Here is a 19,233-nt window from a genome sequence, read left to right as displayed (position 1 = left end):
CATGTATATGTATATGTATATATATATATATATATGTATACATGTAAATATATATATATATATATATATATATATATATATATATATATATATATATATATATATATATATATATATATATATATATATATATATATATATATATATATTAAACGGTAGTCCTATGTTAACTAAGCTTTCTACCTGATGGTGAGATACATTTCTATTTAGTCATTAATATATATTACATGGTTCTATAAAGTTCTATCAAGTCACAAACAAATATTTTGCATATTTAAATATTAATAACATAAAATTTGATGATTCATTTTGAAAATGAAATTATAGATTTAATTTGTGTAAGTTATATAATATTTAAATATATTGCTTTCATTCATAAATGAAAGCAAAACTACTTTCAGAATGTCCGCCAATAGCACATTTTGGTACTGCCTGGGTAATACAGCTAGAACAGCCAATCCAGCGTGGCCGTCCTCCTGATCAATAGAGGGCGGCAGCGAGTCTGCCGTGCACATAGATCTACACGAGCGTCTTGTCATCACCTGATCACTACCAATGAGGAACTACACAGCGTTTGATTGTCGAGCATGCGATCATGTGATTGTATGTTTTTGTGTAATGAAGATTTTATTTAATTTCACCGAAGGAAACATGTGTCCTAATTAATTGTTTACGGGGAGGATATGTTGATGGCTGGGGAGAGTCATGTTGATCATTAATTCGGTTCTGAAACTGCTGCAGCGGCAGACATACACCTGTCTGTCTCATCGCTATGGACTGTACCTGTGCTTCGGAGGAATAGTCCTCATGATAGTGTCTGCTTTTCAGTTTGGAGAGGTTAGTACACCAAGCAGAGTCAAATTCATCCGACAGAAGTATTCTGTCTTCATGAGATTCGCATTCAGGCCATGCATGTACTGTATGTTCCTCTTATCTTTGCATTCTGTGTCAATCAGTGATGACTGATCAAAGCTGATTGTGCAATCTGACTCTGACCTGCTGCATAGAGGTTGCAAATCAAACGTTTTCAAACGCTTTTATAGATGGCTTGGTGTAAATCAAACTTTTTCAAACGCTTTTATAGATGGTTTGGTGTTGTGTATTAACTGGCCGGTTTTGTTTGGTTTGCAGGTTGTGGTAGAGTGGAGTCGAGATCAGTACCATGTTTTGTTTGATTCCTACAGAGATAATGTTGCAGGAAAGTCCTTTCAGACCAGGTGAGCAACAGATCATGAAACCAACATCATTGCTTCATTTACGCACTAATACAGCCCTGTCTTAAATCTTTAAGATGCACCGCTATCTCATGCTTATTATCAGAAAATGTCTCCAATTCAGTTCATTACTGTTATTTTTTCAAATGCATGATTTTTTTTTTTTTTTTTTTTTTTTTTTTACATTTTCATATGTATATTTCTGGAATCACATACCTTCCTTGCCTCATATAATGTATCATTTCAGGCTTTGCCTACCAATGCCCATTGATGTGGTTTACACCTGGGTAAATGGCACAGACACAGACCTGCTGAAGGATCTTCTTGCAGTACGACAGCAGTTGGAAGAAGAACAGAAGGCCCTGAGGTACCCCGCCCATAAAGCACACACTGACTGTTAGTGTAGTATTTATTTATCCCAGGGACTCAGGAGAAATTTGTCATTATTTATTTAACTACTTGATTAATGGATTAAGAAATAATTCATAATGTTGCTTTAAAAAGAAAAAAATAAATATTACTGTTACTACTAATGTTATCCATAATTTTATTATTTAAATTGACATACATTTACATAAAAACAATGTATTTTGAATTACACATGGTTTACAGCAATCTGCATGGTGGGAATTTGATCATAGCATTTATTTAACCATTTGATTAATGGTTTAATAAATCAGAAAGTAAATAAAAAACCCCCCCAATGTATTCTACATTATGAATGGATTAAGAAATAAATTAATTATAATGATAATTATTTTTACAAAGCATTGTACTTTGTATAAACATGCAATTTTCTGCAGAAACATTCTCCATATTTGGTGGAATTAACCATTTGATCAATGGATTATTAAATCATAAATGAAACCGTATGTTTCTTTTTCATTTAGTTCAGACATATTTATTACTTGGTTTTGTTATTTTATTCAAAAAAACATATTTTGAATTATACACCTGTCCATTATGAGTGAGGGGCAAACGTTTTAACACCTCACCATTAATAGCTAAAAGTCACTTTAAAAGATTTGTCCATAACTTAGTAAAAAAAAAAATGCATTTATACTATTTGCATGTGCAGTTTCTATTCAGAAAAGTGTTTTATTTGCTTTTTTTTTTTAGGGAGCGTCTTGGGAAAAATGCATCTGAAATAACTGAAGCCCCTAAGGGAAGGTGAGTGTTTTAAATAAGTAGAAATTAGACGAAATGGCTATTCATATGTCCGCAGTACGTGAAGCAAGCTGAATATGGTGTGGTTTATACGTTTCCTGTTGCATAGCGAGCAGGACCTTTCCTCACAGCAACAGTTGTTTTTTATGCCGCCAGCCCTTTCCTGTGTAAAAAGCAACTGCTGCACTACAGAATAATAGAGTGAATGGCTTTATATAGCTTTAATTCAGTCTGTATGCCCTGTGATAGGCCGGAATGTCTGCTGTCCCACTGCATCATGGGCCCAGTGCTGGTGCTGGATCCAGCGTTTCCTGCCAACATCACCTTGAAGGAGCTGCCAATGCTTTCAGCAGCATTCTCCAGTGCAAAACAGCTCTTACAGGTGGCCAAACCTCTCCACTCCTCCACAAGCGTGTCTGTTCTTCTCTTCCACTCTCAAAGTGAAGGTACAATTATAACCTACTTCACACTTTTATGAAGTATGATTTTAAATGCTGTATAGAGTAGACTCATATACTGTCTCACAAAAAATGGGAATTGGGAGTAAAAAATATAGCTATTTATGTAATATAAATTGACTTTTATTGTCCATTAACAGGTACGAAACTGACTCGGTGTTAGTCTAACATTTAGTTTTATGTCCTGTTGCAGCTGAAAAAGCCCATACAGATGCTTTGAAGGATACTTTGACACACTCCATCAGCCGAGGTTATCTGGTGAGAAAAATAACTGCTGTATTAACACTTCTTATTGACTAATTCTGCTTTCCATGCCACTCTAAAGTTGGAGTTTCCAACTTGAGTTTTTTGAACCCTCGATCTTTTGCGCTGCTGTGCTGATGCAATGCTTTACCAGTGAGCCACAGAAACAACTTAAAACGTGAACTTCTCCAAAAATGAATATAAAGAATAGAAATGTTGCATTGGGAGCTGACTGAAGTTCGAGTACCAAAATGACTAAAACTGAAATAAAAATGTAATTTAATTAAAGCTAATGAAAATGACAAAATCACGTAAAAAGTTAATGGAACGTATATTAAAATTAAGACAGAAAATATAAAAATAAAAGCTTATTCGAAACTTAAGTAAATACTACATTAGAATATAAATAATACCTTAAATTATACTCATTTTGATAATCAAATACTTGAAAAACAATGGATTGACTTTTTGTCACCTCACTTTCTAAAAAGTGGTAACATGAGCAGGAATATCCCACACCTAAATTTGAGTAAACGTAGTACTAAACCAAAAAACTCGTGCTGCTTTACGAATCAAAGTCATTTTCAGAAAAGGGAACTGTGTTTTTTGTTGTGATGTCTGCAACTTTTAACCAACAAGAGGAACAATATAACGCAATGTCGTTTTGATGAAGGTTTTATTAGCACTCCTGAGTCATGTTCCTGGCAAACCTCATCACTGTAGATTTTGTATGGATTACATCATCCCTGGTTCTGCAAGACGCCCCTTTTTAATAAACACATTCTTTTGGGTTGTCACCGTTTTAATGCAAGTAGAAAGCTCTTTTATGATTTTAGGACACTAAATGACTAATTTAGTAAGATTTAGCTTGAAGAGCTAAAATTTGAAATATCTTGTGTAATATTACTTGCCTGTGTTTGCTTGGTTTCATTGTATTTGTGATATTTGCAAAATATTGTAATTAAGTTTTTGCCATGAAAATAGCCCCAGATGCTGACATGGCATTAAGTAAGGAATAATTGACTCCGGGCCATTGAATTATTAGGAATTAGTCCGTTTTTTGTACTTAAAATGCTATTGTGAGTAGGATTACTTTCTTCCGCATCCCACCCAACGCCTCCGTTGCTAATTCCAAAACGTCATTTTAGACCTAGCAAACGGAGGATTGAGCCGTTGATGCAGACATTAATGAAGTTCTAAGGTAAGAGCGAGCGTGTATATTACCTCTCTGAGTCTGTGTGTTTCTCGGCAGCAGCTAATTTCATTTTCTTCACGAACGGCGCCGGTGTTTCCTCGCTTGTGAGAAATATTATCATGTAACGTTAGCTTTTAATATATGTATGCAAAGTTATTGTTTTAAAACAATAGCCTTGTGAAACTCATGGAGTCTTAACGTCTGTTTCTGTGACAGACGACTGATAAAGAGGCTCCGGGGCTGGTCCGAATGCAAACTCTGGCCTACTTGAGCGGGTTCCCAGCATCACTGAAGGAAACTGAGCAGCTCCGGGTCAAACTACCAGCTGTGGTGACCAGTAAAATCCAACAGGTAAAAACCTCTCAAATATGACAATCAGTTGAATGCATTGTTTGACATGACCACAAGGTGGCGCACAAGATTGTAAAATCCATTAGAAAGACACGGCTGTCTGTGAATTCCCAGTTTGGCCTTTATCCATCAACAACCCCAGTGAAGTTACTATATTTGTCATATTTAACTATTGCTTGAGTCAAGCTACATAAACATTCCCCATCCATTGATCTGTGAAATAATAATCAGTGTTTTGTATGTTGTGGATCAGTGTCTATCTCATTGGTCAGGCCAATGTGTGGGCTCCGTCCTGTTGCCTGCGGTCATGTGATAAGTGCTCAGGGTATTACAGTGTCACTCGAGTAGACTGATGGGGGGTTAACAGTACAACAACTGTTTGGAATGGCCCGGCGCCAGCCTGCGCTTGAAAAAGGCAGCAGGGTTTAGATGACCTTCTATCTCTACCTCTACACTATTTCCCCACAGAGCACTGTATACCTCACAATACTTTATTTGTTTGTTTTATTTCTTTGCTTTGTACTTGCTTGATTTTGTTTGTTTTTGGTTTTGTTTGTTCTTTCTCCTGTTTATTTAGCTTTTGTTTGTTTTTGTTTTCTTTCACTATTACCTTGATCGCTTTGGTGTATCTTTGCTTGTTTTTGTTCTTCCTTGTTTTTTTGTTTTGTTTTTTTGAATGTTGTTTGTTCTTGTTTTCATACTTGGTTATTCTTGATTTGTTCTTGCTTTTGTTCAAGATTGCTTGGTTTCTTTTGTTCCTCTCTGATTTTGTTTGTTTTTGAGTCCATCTGTGCTTTCTTTAATTTATTCTTGCTTCCAAAATTTTGTTTGCTTTTTTCCAGCTTTGCTTGTTTTAGTTAGTTCCTTGATTTTTTTTGTTTGTTTTTGTTTAATCTTGTTTGCAAAAGTTTGTTCTAGCTTTTGTTTGTTCCTTTTGTTTTGTGTGTGTGTTCTTGCTTGACTAATTTAGTTTTTCTTCTTTCTTGTTCATTTTTGTTTTCATTCATTCTTGCTCTCCACAGCTCCACAACTTTCCTTCCATGTCTTGTTCTGCTCATTTTTGAGGAAGGATGAGGAGTTTTCTATAGGTTTTGTTCCCTTTAGTATTGTGTGTCTATGATCCAAATGTGGGTCACCTAAGGTAATATAGCAAAGTATGAAGCTGAGGAACAGATAAAGAAAGAGAGAGAAGTAGAGTGTTGAGAGGTGACTAGTATTTATAGTGTGTGTTAGCCTGTTTGCAATGTTGATGAAAGCTCTCCCTTGACCTCTGTCCAGTGCACACACAGTTACACAAGAAATACTGACATTGAAGTGTGTGTGTGTGTGACGAATCTACTTGTTATAGGTTGGGGACAAATTTGTAAACAGAAGTAAGCTCAAGTTGGCAAATTGTCCCTTTGGGAATGTCCGTACTTGGAAAATCAATTCATAAATAATGCCTTAGTTATAAATATGCTAACATTTTTGAACATTTTAAACCATTGGTCTCAAACACAATTCCTGAAGGGCCACAGCTCTGCACAGTTTTACTCATACCCTAATCGAACACACCTGATCCAGCTAATCAAGGTCTTCAGGATTACTAGAAACTTCCAAGCAGTTGTGAATTGGAGCTGGTTGGAGCTAAACTCTGCAGAGCTGTGGCCCTCCAGGAAGTGAGTGTGAGACCACTGTTTTAAACACTGATTTTGTCTGTTGTCTCAATTGTACATAAAATGTGCACCTTTTAAACACCAAGTTCTACTATTTTACCCTGTTATTTATTTGGGTTCTGTGGGTTGTTTTTCATTAATGTGATGACAGTAGGGTTGCTGCCTGATTAAGTGGGCCTTCTTCAGAAGTGTTTGGCACTGATGGTGTTCTTGGAAACACATTTTCTGTGTAAATGCTATTGATAGATAAACTATTTTGGCTCTCTGTTGTCTTCATTTGGCATTAACTGGAGGTATGGGAACGGTAACAATGAGGACCCTGTGCTTGTAAACAGCTTTGTGACAAGTGATAAAACTTTTTTTTGGAGGGAAACCTGATCGTACAAGCAAACTCATCATCACTGGAGTTTGGCTTCGTGCTGGCAGTCATATGGCTGTGGTGTGTCTCTTAACCATATGATAGGGGGTCATCCAAAAGAGTAAACGCAGTTCTGTGCTATTTCCTATGTGTATTATTACTGTAGGTGTATCAGTGGCATGGGAATGATTTGAAAAGTTTGGGCACAAATTGTGGGACTTTGACAAGGAGACATTAAGGGGAAAAAAAGTTGTTTTACTTCCACCTCCAGTGCTGGGAATAAAAGCTATTTCCCCAAAGTTATTAGGTAATGGGGGGAAGCCCTGGTGGAGTCCTGATGCTGCATTTTTATCTGCTTCTACTCCTAACTTTAGGGTTGATAATATCTTGTTTTTGATGCTAACAAAGGCTATGAATAGTGTAAAAAGTTATGAATAGTGTAAAAACAGCAATATTGTACAATATCATTTTTTTTTAAATAACGTTTTCTATTTTAATGTATTTTCAAACTAGTTTTTTTCCTGTGATGACAAGGCTGGATTTTCAGCAGTCATTACTTCAGCAGTTTTGAGTGCCGCATGATTCTTCAGAAATCATTCTAACATGCTGATTTGCTGCTCAATAAACATCTCTTATTATTATCAATGTTGAAAACATTTGTGCTGCTTAATATTTAAGCGAAAATAAAATAAGTAGTTTTAATTTAACTAAATCATATATCCTGTTACATATTGTGATCTTACAGGAAGAAGTGACTGTTTGTATATGTATATATCTCAGTTGCAGCTGTACTCGGAGGCCAGTATTGCTCTTCTCCACCTAAATACAGCTCAGGATTTTACTGAACTCACCCAGCAGGCCAAGAAGAACCTGACGTTGGAAGGAAAAGAGCTCACAGTCAGTCCCGCGTACCTCTTCTGGGACCTTAGCGCCATCTCACAGGTACAACTCACTACAGTTTCATAGACGGGTAAAAACAAAGCCAATGTGTGCTTGATTAGTGATCAACCTATTAGTTAAGTTACTTAACTAATACATAATAAACAGTTTTCCTTTTTTTCAGTCTAAACAGGATGAGGATGTATCTGCAAGTCGCTTTGAGGACAATGAAGAGCTGCGTTATTCACTACGTTCCATCGAAAAACACGCACCATGGGTGCGGCACATCTTTATCATAACCAATAGTCAGATACCGTCTTGGCTTAACCTGGATAACCCCCGTATCTCAGTGGTTACTCACCAGGTAAGCTCTGCAGACCCTTGGTGACCAGTAAAGACTACTTACCTTTCCAAAGGATCTCCAGAAGTGTGTGCTGTAATGCATTCAAATACTAATACATGAGTGTATTTATTTAAGATTTACAGTAATGACATTGAGTCTTATGTTGTTGTTGTTTGCATTTGTCTCTCAGGACATTTTTCAGAATCATTCTCACCTGCCATCATTCAGCTCTCCTGCCATAGAGACCCACATTCACCGAATCCCAGGACTCTCTCAAAAGTTCATCTACCTCAATGATGATGTCATGTTCGGCAAGGACGTGTGGCCTGACGATTTCTACAGCCACTCTAAAGGTCAAAAGGTCAGCAAGACTGTTTATTTGAACCTCAGTTGATGCAGATTTGAATTAAAATGCACATTTGTAAGGCAAATTCTGCATACATACAAAAGATCTATGAACACACACACTACTGAATACATACAGTACTACCTTTTTAAATAAATTAATCCTGTTATTTATAAGCGATGCATTAAATTGATCAAAAGTGGCAGTTAAGACAGTTTTCATTTGTTTAAGCTTTCTATTTCATTTCTATTTCATAAAAAAAAAAATTAAACATTACTAATCAAAAAATAAGTTTTGATCTATTCAAATTTGCTAAATATCTTCACGAAACATGATTTTTACTTAATAGGATCATGTGATATTTAACACTGGACTAAAGTTGCTGGAAAAAAAAATGTAAAAAAAATAAATAAAATACTAATAATTTAAAAATATTATTAAAGTAGAGACCCGTTTTGGCTTGCAGTCTTGGTGAACAAAAGAGACTTTTAAAAATATAAAGTGAATCTAAGAGAATTATATTATTAAAGGAGGAATCTTTCCATTTTCCATTACAACTCCTTTGGCTTTGATAATCACCTCAGGTGTTTTTCTCTGTTTACAGGTGTATCTCACTTGGCCTGTACCAAACTGTGCTGAGGGCTGCCCGGGGTCCTGGATCAAAGATGGCTACTGTGACAAGGCCTGCAACAACTCTGCATGTGATTGGGATGGAGGAGACTGTCATGGTACTTTGACACTGTCATCTCGCCCCAAAATGAAAATGTTGTCATTATTCAATCTCATGTTTATTTTAATGAACCAATTGCATGTTTCTGATCCCATCTTTATTTCTGATTAATAATTTCATGATTTTTTTCCTTGCAGGTACTGCAGGCAGCAGTCGTTTCGGAGGAGCGGGCGGTGCTGTGATCGGAGGTGGGCAGCCTTGGCAGTTCGGAGGTGGTCTCGGGGGACTGGGAGGCGTGTCCTTCTGCAACCAAGGCTGCGCTAACTCTTGGTTGGCAGATAAGTTCTGTGACCAGGCGTGCAACGTTATTGCTTGTGGGTTCGATGTGGGTGACTGCGGACAAGGTGAGTCTTGACCTAGTTTTCTCAACAATTTTGACCTGAAGTCCCCTCACCCTCTTACACAATAGGCCCATCCATATATGCATGCATATATACACATATCAAAGGTGTAGAATTTATTAGGAGCTCTCAGAATCATAATTGGTCCAATTCATTTTTAATATGAAAAAAGTAATGTGCAATGTCATTAACAAGCCTCCCATGACATGCAATTGCAGTCAAATAAATTTTATGGGCTGTTTTAAATGTCCCCACCAAAGCCACAAACCTGATATGAACAAATTTAACTAAATTAAATTAACAAAAGAAAGATGAGGTGTGCATATACTTGGCACAAGGCTAAGCATATGAATCTAAAAATATATTTTTTATTCAAATGAACAGCATTTCCTGGCCCCCTGTTTGAGAACCATTACCATGAGTATTACTTATGAAATCTAGTAGTAATTGAATTAACACAATTTTCTGTTTGTTTGTGCATTTCTAAGATAATTTCGACCAACTGCACCGTGTCGTCCTCCGGAGGAACCAGACGATTTACACCCTGCCTCAGGGAGAGCTCCGACCGTATTTTAGCTTCTCAGGCCTGGCTCACCGCGTGTCCGAGGCACAGGTTGCAGATAACCCAGTGCTCCGTCACACTTCTGTCGCCAACAAATGGAAGACCATCCACCTGCTGCTGCTGCCCGGACACAATGACACCCAGATCCACTACAACATCACCTTTCAGGATACCGACAACCACGACTTCATCATGACTTTCTCTGTAGCTGTAGATACCCGAGAACTCCCCAAATCGAACATATCCAATCCGGTGCAGGAGAAAGACGAAGATCCCAGACCGAACATAGTGACCCCAGAACCAGTGGTTGAGTTTGAAAATGTTCCCAAAGAAAAACAAGGCCCGAGAGTTAGAGAGAAAGCCCATGGCGGTGTAGAGATTGTGCAGGTGCCTGCATTAAACGAATCTCTTTTGCCTGAGGAAGTGAAGCTCGAGTTACAGAAACTGAACGAGAAGTTATCATCAGGTGACATCACTATTAGAGGCTTTAATTTGACCAAAGCAGTGCTGTTGGGCCCGTACAAAGACAAAGCTAAGCTTTCACTAACCAATAAAAACTCTGAAAAACAAGACCAGAACGAGCAAGCAAAACACTCGAATGAAGACCAGAAGTCTCAACATCAGGTGAAAAGAGCAAATGAAGAAAAGGAAAGACTTTATAATTCTAAATTGGAGCCAGCTGGCGCTCCATCTCTTATCCCAGTCCAGATTGATGGTGTTACACCGAATGTTCAGTTAAGATTGTTCAGCAAAGAGAAACCACATGCTCATAAGCTTCTAGACACCCTGATGGGAAACATGTCCAAGGAGAGAGATTCAGAAAACCAAGCGCACCTCCGTGGGCGGCCGGTGGGTCGTAAACTCCAGTATTACACCTCCAGCTTCGACCGTGGTTTCCTTCCATGGGAGAAGAGGAAGTTCTTTCAGGATCTGCTGGAGGTGAGGCATGGTTCTGTAACGGTGGTTTCTTAACTTTTTTAAACTGCAGGCCTCCCATGTACTCACACAAGGAGCAGGGCTAAAAGTCTACCCCCCACAGACTTTTAAAGGGGTCATGAACTTTTATATTATTTTATACAATTCTCTGAGGTACACTTATAATGTTATCAAGATTTTTACATACAAAAACAGAAAGTAACTGAAAGATTGAACTTCTTGAGTATTGGTTTCGAGTATTACTAAGTATTGCAATATCTCCCGTTCATTGATCTTTGTATGTGTCTTTTTTTGTGCATCACAGGAAGAGGAGCATCTGCAGAGAGAACTGCAGTATGCAGCTGACGGGACAGCCACTGGACGCAGGTTGCGGGACACTTTTGCAGATTCACTCCGCTATGTCAACAGACTCTTGAATGCTCAATTTGGCTTCACTTCCCGTAAAGTGCCTGCCCACATGCCTCACATGATTGACAGGCTTGTCATGCAGGAACTACAGGACACGTGAGAGTCACAACATACACACAGACTTGTGTACCAATTTAATGTTAATCTATAGATTAGATTGACTTAGTGATTTTAATGTTTTTTTCTTTTTTGTCTCGATATGTTGCTCCTTCAGCTTCCCGCAGGAGTTTGATAAGACCTCGTCCCACCGTGTGCGTCACTCAGAGGACATGCAGTTTGCCTTTTCTTATTTCTACTTCTTGATGAGTGCAGTGCAGCAGCTCAATATATCAGAAGTGTTTGACGAAATTGACACAGACCACTCTGGCGTGCTGTCTGATCGTGAGATTCGCACGTTGGCCACACGTATCCATGAACTCCCCTTAAGCCTTCAGGTACACATCACCCTCTCACCACTGTACAGAGAAAATGATTTGTTTACTACACAAAATCTTTAAATTTTTCAAAATAATACATTATTTAAAATGTAATATTTTAATATAGACTCATTTATTATATTTTTTTTAAATGTAAATGTATTTTTAAATGTTTATTTTAAGATTTTATTTTAATTTAAAATGTAGTTACATTTAATTTTATATAGTTAATATATTCATTTATTATATTTTTTTAAATGTAAATGTATTTTTAAATGTTTATTTTAAGATTTTATTTTAATTTAAAATGTAGTTACATTTAATTTTATATAGTTAATATATTTTATTTAAAATGTAATTGTTTAATTAAATATGTATTCTAATTTATTTGAATTTAAAATGTCTTTTTTTTAATTGCTGCTAAATATGTTTTAATTTAATTTAGTCTAATTAGTTTTTTATGGTCTTATTTAATTCCACTTAAAATGTCATTTAAATACATTTAAAGTTCATCATGTAATTATTTTATATTATTATTATATATATATATATATATATATATATATATATATATATATATGTGTGTGTGTGTGTGTATGTATGTGTGTGTGTGTATATATATATATATATATATATATATATATATATATATATATATATATATATATATATATATATATATATATATATATATATATAGTATGTATGTATGTATATAATGTATGTATGTATATAATGTATGTATATATGTATATATTGTTTTTTTTTTTGTGGTCATGACATGATTTGTCTGTCCTACCCATGTTGAGAACGACATGTGTGTTTATTTGGCTCTAAACAGGATTTGACCAGTCTGGAGCAGATGCTTATAAACTGCTCCAAGACTCTTCCGTCCAACCTTACACAGCTCCATATTGTCAGCCCAACCCAGGAGGCCTATTATGACCCCAGCATGGTGAGAGCCACGGTTCCAAGGTCTTAACACAAAGTCTTATTCCAACACAAGTATACAAGTCAAACATTAAACTATAAAATCTCACAAAACGTTTAAGTGATCATCACCTTGTCCATGAATAGCTTTAGGCTGCACACTATAATATTGTCATGGTTGGCTTTTCTTGTATCATCAGCTCTTCTGTCTGTGCATTTGTTGGTACTGTTAAAAAAAATCAGTGTTTTGATGTTCCTACAGCCACCCGTCACGAAAGGTTTAGTAATCCACTGCAATCCCATCACAGAGAGGATCCACAAAGCCTTCAAGGACCAGAATAAATACAAGTAGGATTTTCATTTTCCTAATATATTAGGAAAAAGTTCCCAAAAACACAAACATGGGTTGGTTATACAGGCTCTTGTTCTTTTCAGATTTGAAATTATGGGCGAAGAGGAGATCGCCTTTAAGATGATACGGACCAACGTCTCTCATGTAGTGGGACAGCTTGATGACATCAGAAAGAACCCTAGGTACATTCAGGGGCTTTCGTTCCTTTTTTTTCCACACTTTGGGAAGCCTCATTCACTTTTTTCATTTAAATTTTTTTTTGCCTACAGGAAGTTTATCTGCTTGAATGACAATATTGACCACAGCCATAAGGATGCCAGCACAGTCAAAGCTGTACTGAGGGACTTCTATGAATCAATGTTCCCATTGCCCTCTCAGTTTGAGCTGCCCAGAGAATACAGAAACCGTTTCCTCCACATGACAGAGCTGCAGGAGTGGTAAGAGTTTATTCATAAGCAGCCGTACAGTGCATGTTGGTGTAAAAGACAGAAACCTAAATAAGCATTTAACAAAGACAAGTCAAACAGGTCTGTGTACATACCTCAAGTTTCATTAGATCAACAACAGATCAGGACAGACCAAGTCTGATAGGAGTAATTTAGTGAAACCCTCGACAGAAAGAGCATTAATAGTTCAATATGAAACGAATGGACCTAATCGACATGAAAAATAAAAAACAAAAGTTTTGGAATAAAGGTATAGCAGCAATTAAACCTAAATAAATAATTATTTTATCTTTATGGTAGTGTAAAGAAAACAAAAAGTATCTGTCCACATAAAACACTGTAGCCGAAGACACATCATTAATCACCCTCGTGTTGTTCCAAACCTGCAAGACTTTTTTGAAGCAGTTTTGTTATTGTTAATAAAAACTATTAAAAGCATTCATTCATTTAAATAATTGAAGAAAAAGAAAATGAAATCAAATGATTAATAACATTTCTAAAACCGAAATAGAAAAAATTACTAAAATGAAGCTAAAAAAAATACAAATGTAAACTAAATAATACTAAAATTGCACACATGTATACAAGCTTATGAATCTTCAACAAGGATCCAAAGACACCATAGAAATAGTCACATGATTTATTCACTATAATTTAGATGTCATGTGATAGCTTTGTGTAAAGAACAAATTAAATTTTCAGTCTTGAAGACTTTTTGTAAGGCTCACATATTGCATGACAAAGAGCAGCCAGCAGATTTTTCAAAATATCTCCTATTGTGTTTCATGGAAGAAACTCGTATGGGAAAGTCATATGGGTTTGGAACAACATGAGGGTGAGTGAATTGAATCACTGATTCATTAGTCATTTTGAATGAACTTTAAGCTTTCAAAGGGCAGTATTTAAACCCAATAAGATTTAAAACATGTCGCCACAACTTTCCAGATCATTAATCCCTAAATATAATGGTTTACTGGTGTAGAGATATATTCGGTTTTGTTGTAAGGAGTGTCACAAGTCTGTTTACATTTAGTTGTGTGAAGTTGTGTTTGATTTATAGCCTGTTTCTGTTGCTTTACTCCTGTGAATAGTGGTAAGCGTTCCTTCCTGTCATCACTGTGAGAAGTTGGGTGATAGCTGTCGACACAGTCTAGAATTTCTGGGAACGGGGAGGTGGTTGAAGAAGGGTTTATGTATCTGTCGATCCTTTGGAGGGTTATAGGTTGGAAATTATGACTAGTGCGTTCACCATTCATGCTCAACCAGCCAGAGCGGCTCTCTGTTACCTTTTTACACAAATTTGTAAAATATGTAGGCCTATTTTATCAGTGCTGTTAAAAAAAACATGTTATTACTTGGTTTTAATAATTTATTTAAACCAATTATTATTGCTTCATCGTTAGTTTATATATAAATAGTCATCCTAAAGCCTGTTTTTCACTTGGGTCTATTTCTATTACTCAGTTGTCAAAATAATAAGTAAATTACTTGATTACTAAAACAATTATTAGTTATAGCCCTAAATTAGTTAAAATATTTCAAAATACAACTGCATTGTTTAGATTTGCGTGATTTAAAAGACAAATATTTTGTAATTAAAAAAAAAAAATGGTAAAAATAGTATTAAAATATTGTCTCATTCTAGTGAACCAAGTATTTGTATATCTCATGAGCTAAGTGTATTGTCGCACACAAGTGTGTGATACAGCTTTCATTCTTCAGGTCAGTCTTATATTAATGAAAAAATATGTAGTTTGAATAAGGAAAGCGATAACTTTACCATAATATCCTTTCAAATGTTAAAGTTGACAGTCATCGCATGCTTTTGTGCTGCACTTTATTTGTACCATTTTGATTTATTAGTTTATTTGGATAGAATTTGAAAGATAATAACAATGTTGTTTGATAAGTGAGATCTCTGAGCTATGTAGTGTTTAAAGTCCTTGAAAGTCCTGGAATTTCATTTTGCAGTTGCTGTACGAACCCTGGGCAGGGTGTTATTTTTGGGTACTGCTAGACTCAGGCAACCCCATAGGCTGTGTATCTGCAGATCTGCTGGTGACAAAAAGAGTGATGAACTGTGTTCCTCACAGATGATGATATCACCTTGTCACCCTCTCACCTCCGACAGCCTGCTGCGTGTCAACAGAACTTGAGTCACTGTGAACTGTCAATCACGCTCTTGATAAATGTACAGTTTTGAATCTGGCAGGAGTTAAGAGAGCATTACCATTCCTGCCCTTGTATGCTGACAGCAGTGAATGAACTCACCATAACTATACAGAAATATTTTCAATTATCTATTATATTAATAATAATGCAGCCTATTCATCTATTTATTTATTTTTTAACTTTTAACAAAACTATTTATTACTATTTAATAACTTATCCACCAAAGCAAAGTCATATAATGTATGACTGCAGAGCTGCAGACCAAGGTCAAAAAAAGTATTCAAGTACCAGATAATTTGATATGAAATCAGATCATTTGATAGTGATATTTATGATTTAATGATTGAGGTGTTTTTTATATTATAGTAGACATTTTTGGAGTCATTACAGTTCAGATTTTTTGAAATGGTGTATGTTTTGATTTTTAATAATATTTCTTAAATGTATTATGTATTTAATATTTGAGCAGTGCTGCATAAAATTGATCATAAAGATTCCAAAAGATATCTGTTGCATTTATATTTTAAGCAACACAATAGTTTTACGAAAAATATTAAGCAACACCAGCTGTTTTCAACATAAATGGTAATAATAACAAATGTTTCTCATAATATATCTGATTTTAAACAAATAAATGCAGCCCTGGTGAGCATAAAATACTTAAAATTAACCCCCTAACGTTTGCACAGTAGTGTATATTTTATTGTATTAGATTCGATATTTGACATTGAATCAAATCCTAAACGGTTTTGCAGTTTTACTTCACTTTTGGAGTGATTCGATTAAACGGCAAGAAGTTCTATACCTGTAGATCTATTCAGAATTGTTTTGAATTGTTGCCAACATGTATAATGAGGCTTGTTGGATCCAGATTGTGTAGTTATATCATCTACCATGTAACGGGGCTAACCAGCCTTGATCTTCTGTTTCCCAGGCGAATATACAGGGACAAGCTGAAGTTCTGGACCCACTGCGTGCTGGTGACGTTAGTCGTCTTCACTGTCATGTCGTTCTTTGCTGAGCAGGTCAGTACGGTTCGGCTTACACATCCATTGTCCATTGGAGTCTGGCTAGTCTCATTACCATTAGCAACTAATATATCAAATTTAACCCGCAACCCTCTGTGTCCTTTTAAGGAAATAGTAAAGGCAAAAATATCATCCTGATGATTGATTAACCAGGCAGCTTGCAGCAAATAGTCACACTATTAATTGCTGGGTCAGGTTTCTGTCTTTTGGAGAGGTTAATGGTCACGGTGACCTTTTAAGGGACCAGTGTGTCTTCATCTGTCCTTAGTGACAGAACAGTAATGTGAACACTCACCAGAAGTACACATATGGAGGTGATGCATTATCAGCGGGTGCTTGCTCTGCTGCCGTACATGCATGTAGAGCCATGTCATGTTCGGCTGCATGCTCCTCTCTGACAGACGAGCACATTAACAGGCTGAATTACAATCTTTAGAAAAGACTTCCAGTTTTCCCATTAACTCATATAGCCACTTCCTGTTTCTTTTCTTGGAATTCCTGCTTATATACAGCATTCTGAAGGGCTTGAAGTGTCACTTAAAATGCTATGAAACCAATCATTAATGTTAATTAATTATAATTAGTTTTTTTATACATTTAAAATGTTTATATTCTTTAAATATTATGTATTTATTATTACTAATCGGTACAATTTAATTAAAAAATAAATGGACATATTCAAAACATTTTACACACTTATTTTTCCATTATTTTTAAATTGGCTTAAGAAAAATGTGTTTATATTTCACTGGCCCCTTCAGCATGCTAACCGTCTAGTGAACTTTAAACTTAATCCAATTTATAAATGATTTATTAAATGTGTGCTATTGCATTTAACTATCATTTTAAACATTATTGAAAAGGCTTTAAATATGTCGATTGATTTGTCAGTTTTGTTCACAATTCACATTTAACCATTTTGAGCTAAATTTGTATGAATTAAAATGTTAAATTGTTTCAACATTTGTGAATATGGATATAATTCTGAAAGATACAGATAAGTAGTTGAAAGTACTATTTAAAATTAATAAAATAATTGATTTTTTTTTTTTTACATTTTTAAATAAAACTACATAATGCATAGTATTCTTGTAGCTCAATTGGTAGTGCATTGCGCTTATCAAGCGTTGGGGGTTCGATTCCTCGGGAACACATGATAGGTAAAAACTGATAGCCTGGATGCACTGTAAGTCGCTTTGGATAAAAGCGTCTGCTTAATGCATAAATATAATTTAATAAGGCATGGGTGGACAAAAAAAAAAAACAGCATTTTTCCCCCCAAATAAATTCACAAAAAAACAAACAAAAAAAGATTTTGTAATGAATTATTAATTAGAACAATATAGTGACTGAACTGAATACGGTTTTATTCTAGATTCAGTCTTTATGGTATTAGTCTCTTGTTCCTCTTTCTTCCCTGTTATGTTCATATGTTGATCTGGTTTCTATACTGTTTGTGTGTAATCATGTGTCTGTCACAAGTTACCCCACAGCATTCATAACCGGTTGGTTGACGCTCCTTCCTCTTCCTTTTCTTTCTGTCCCTCAGCTGATCATGTTGAAACGGCGGCTTCTCCCCAGACGCAGGGTCAGCAATGATGCAAACCCCGAGCGGGTGTGAGGTTATTCCTTTCTCAGAGCTTGTGTCTTTTGAATCTGAAGTACCAGAGTCGTACTCCTGTTAATGCCATCAGATAAAAATGGCCATTTGGAGGTGACTGGATGAAGTTGAAGGCCTCCTCCACAAAGGGGCATTAGTGAGACACGCAGGGGCCCACGAGGCAAGCGATCACAATTGAATGTGAATCGAACTCAGTGGCCCATTTCGAGTGTGTTGCCATATTACCTGAATTGTAATGATTTGAAATAGGATTTTTAACTCCTAAGGGAAAAAGTGAAGGGTAAAGATGTTGTTCTTTCTCTTGTTCTCTGTCTTGTCTTTCCTTCCTCATCCTTGCAGTGCCTTTCTTTACCACGTGAATGAAAGTGGTGGACTCTGATGCATGGCTTGAACTTTCTGCCTTGCGTTTGGCTTTTTTGCATTTGTCTTAATTTGTCTTTCATGCTTGCTTGCTCCAAAGTGGCACAGAATCTCCGGGAGCATTTTTACAACCGAATAGCAATCCGGATACTTGGAAATTTCAGCAAGGATTGTGGAAAAATGAGCCATTTCCTTCTCTTTCTGTCTTTTTTTTTAACTGCATGTTGTTTTTGCTTGAAATCCTTCACATGATCGTCTCTCAATGGGACATTAAATACTGACTTTGTCTGAAATTCAGATTCCATCGCCTGTGGCCCTGGTGTGTATTAACTCCTCACCTTCACTTGTCTTTTAAAGGGAATCGTTCTTGACTTGCTCAAATGTTATGACTACTGACCCTAAACCTTTGCAGGGCATAGTTTAGGAAACGTGATGAACGATAATGCTGTTCTGGGATGAGTTTCCCTGTTGATTTTTATTTATTATATTAGAAAATACATAATTGTTATGTACAAGCATATCTTTGTTTTATTTTGGAAATGTGTGTTTCTAAAATTCTTATTTTAGGTCTCTTTATTTTAGGACACTTCTCCACTTTAGTGTCAAATGTAAATTAAACCAGGTGCCTAATTTGCTAATGAAATGAGAACATAATCTGAATGCTGAAGCGTGATGAAACGGCCAAATATGTTAATTAAAAATCTTTCAAAGTCATGACTGCA

At 35.9% G+C, this 19,233-nt stretch overlaps 1 protein-coding gene across 1 annotated transcript; it reads left to right on the top strand.

Annotated features, from left to right (window-relative positions):
- The first annotated feature begins 507 nt into the window (after positions 1-507).
- LOC127974775 (N-acetylglucosamine-1-phosphotransferase subunits alpha/beta-like) lies at positions 508-19,225 on the top strand. The gene is made up of 21 exons (XM_052578282.1): positions 508-837; positions 1,132-1,217; positions 1,462-1,581; positions 2,334-2,384; positions 2,631-2,827; positions 3,033-3,097; positions 4,494-4,628; positions 7,422-7,583; positions 7,705-7,884; positions 8,054-8,224; positions 8,814-8,937; positions 9,077-9,283; positions 9,769-10,781; positions 11,083-11,282; positions 11,401-11,620; positions 12,444-12,557; positions 12,795-12,880; positions 12,968-13,066; positions 13,154-13,321; positions 16,437-16,527; positions 18,080-19,225. Exons 1-21 carry the CDS (start codon positions 706-708, stop codon positions 18,149-18,151), a joined length of 3,693 nt encoding a protein of 1,230 aa, XP_052434242.1. The 5' UTR covers positions 508-705; the 3' UTR covers positions 18,152-19,225.
- Positions 19,226-19,233: the final 8 nt, after the last annotated feature.

This window comes from Carassius gibelio, chromosome A4 (genome assembly GCF_023724105.1).
Source record: "Carassius gibelio isolate Cgi1373 ecotype wild population from Czech Republic chromosome A4, carGib1.2-hapl.c, whole genome shotgun sequence".
Lineage (NCBI taxonomy): Eukaryota > Metazoa > Chordata > Actinopteri > Cypriniformes > Cyprinidae > Carassius > Carassius gibelio.
This window is presented reverse-complemented; position numbering and strand designations above follow the sequence as displayed.

Coding starts and splice junctions, on each gene's coding strand:
- LOC127974775 (XM_052578282.1), top strand. CDS start 706: ATGTTGATCATTAATTCGGTTCTGAAACTGCTGCAGCGGCAGACATAC. Junction 3,098..4,493: donor CCATCAGCCGAGGTTATCTG/GTGAGAAAAATA, acceptor TTTCTGTGACAG/ACGACTGATAAAGAGGCTCC. Junction 13,322..16,436: donor ATGACAGAGCTGCAGGAGTG/GTAAGAGTTTAT, acceptor TCTGTTTCCCAG/GCGAATATACAGGGACAAGC.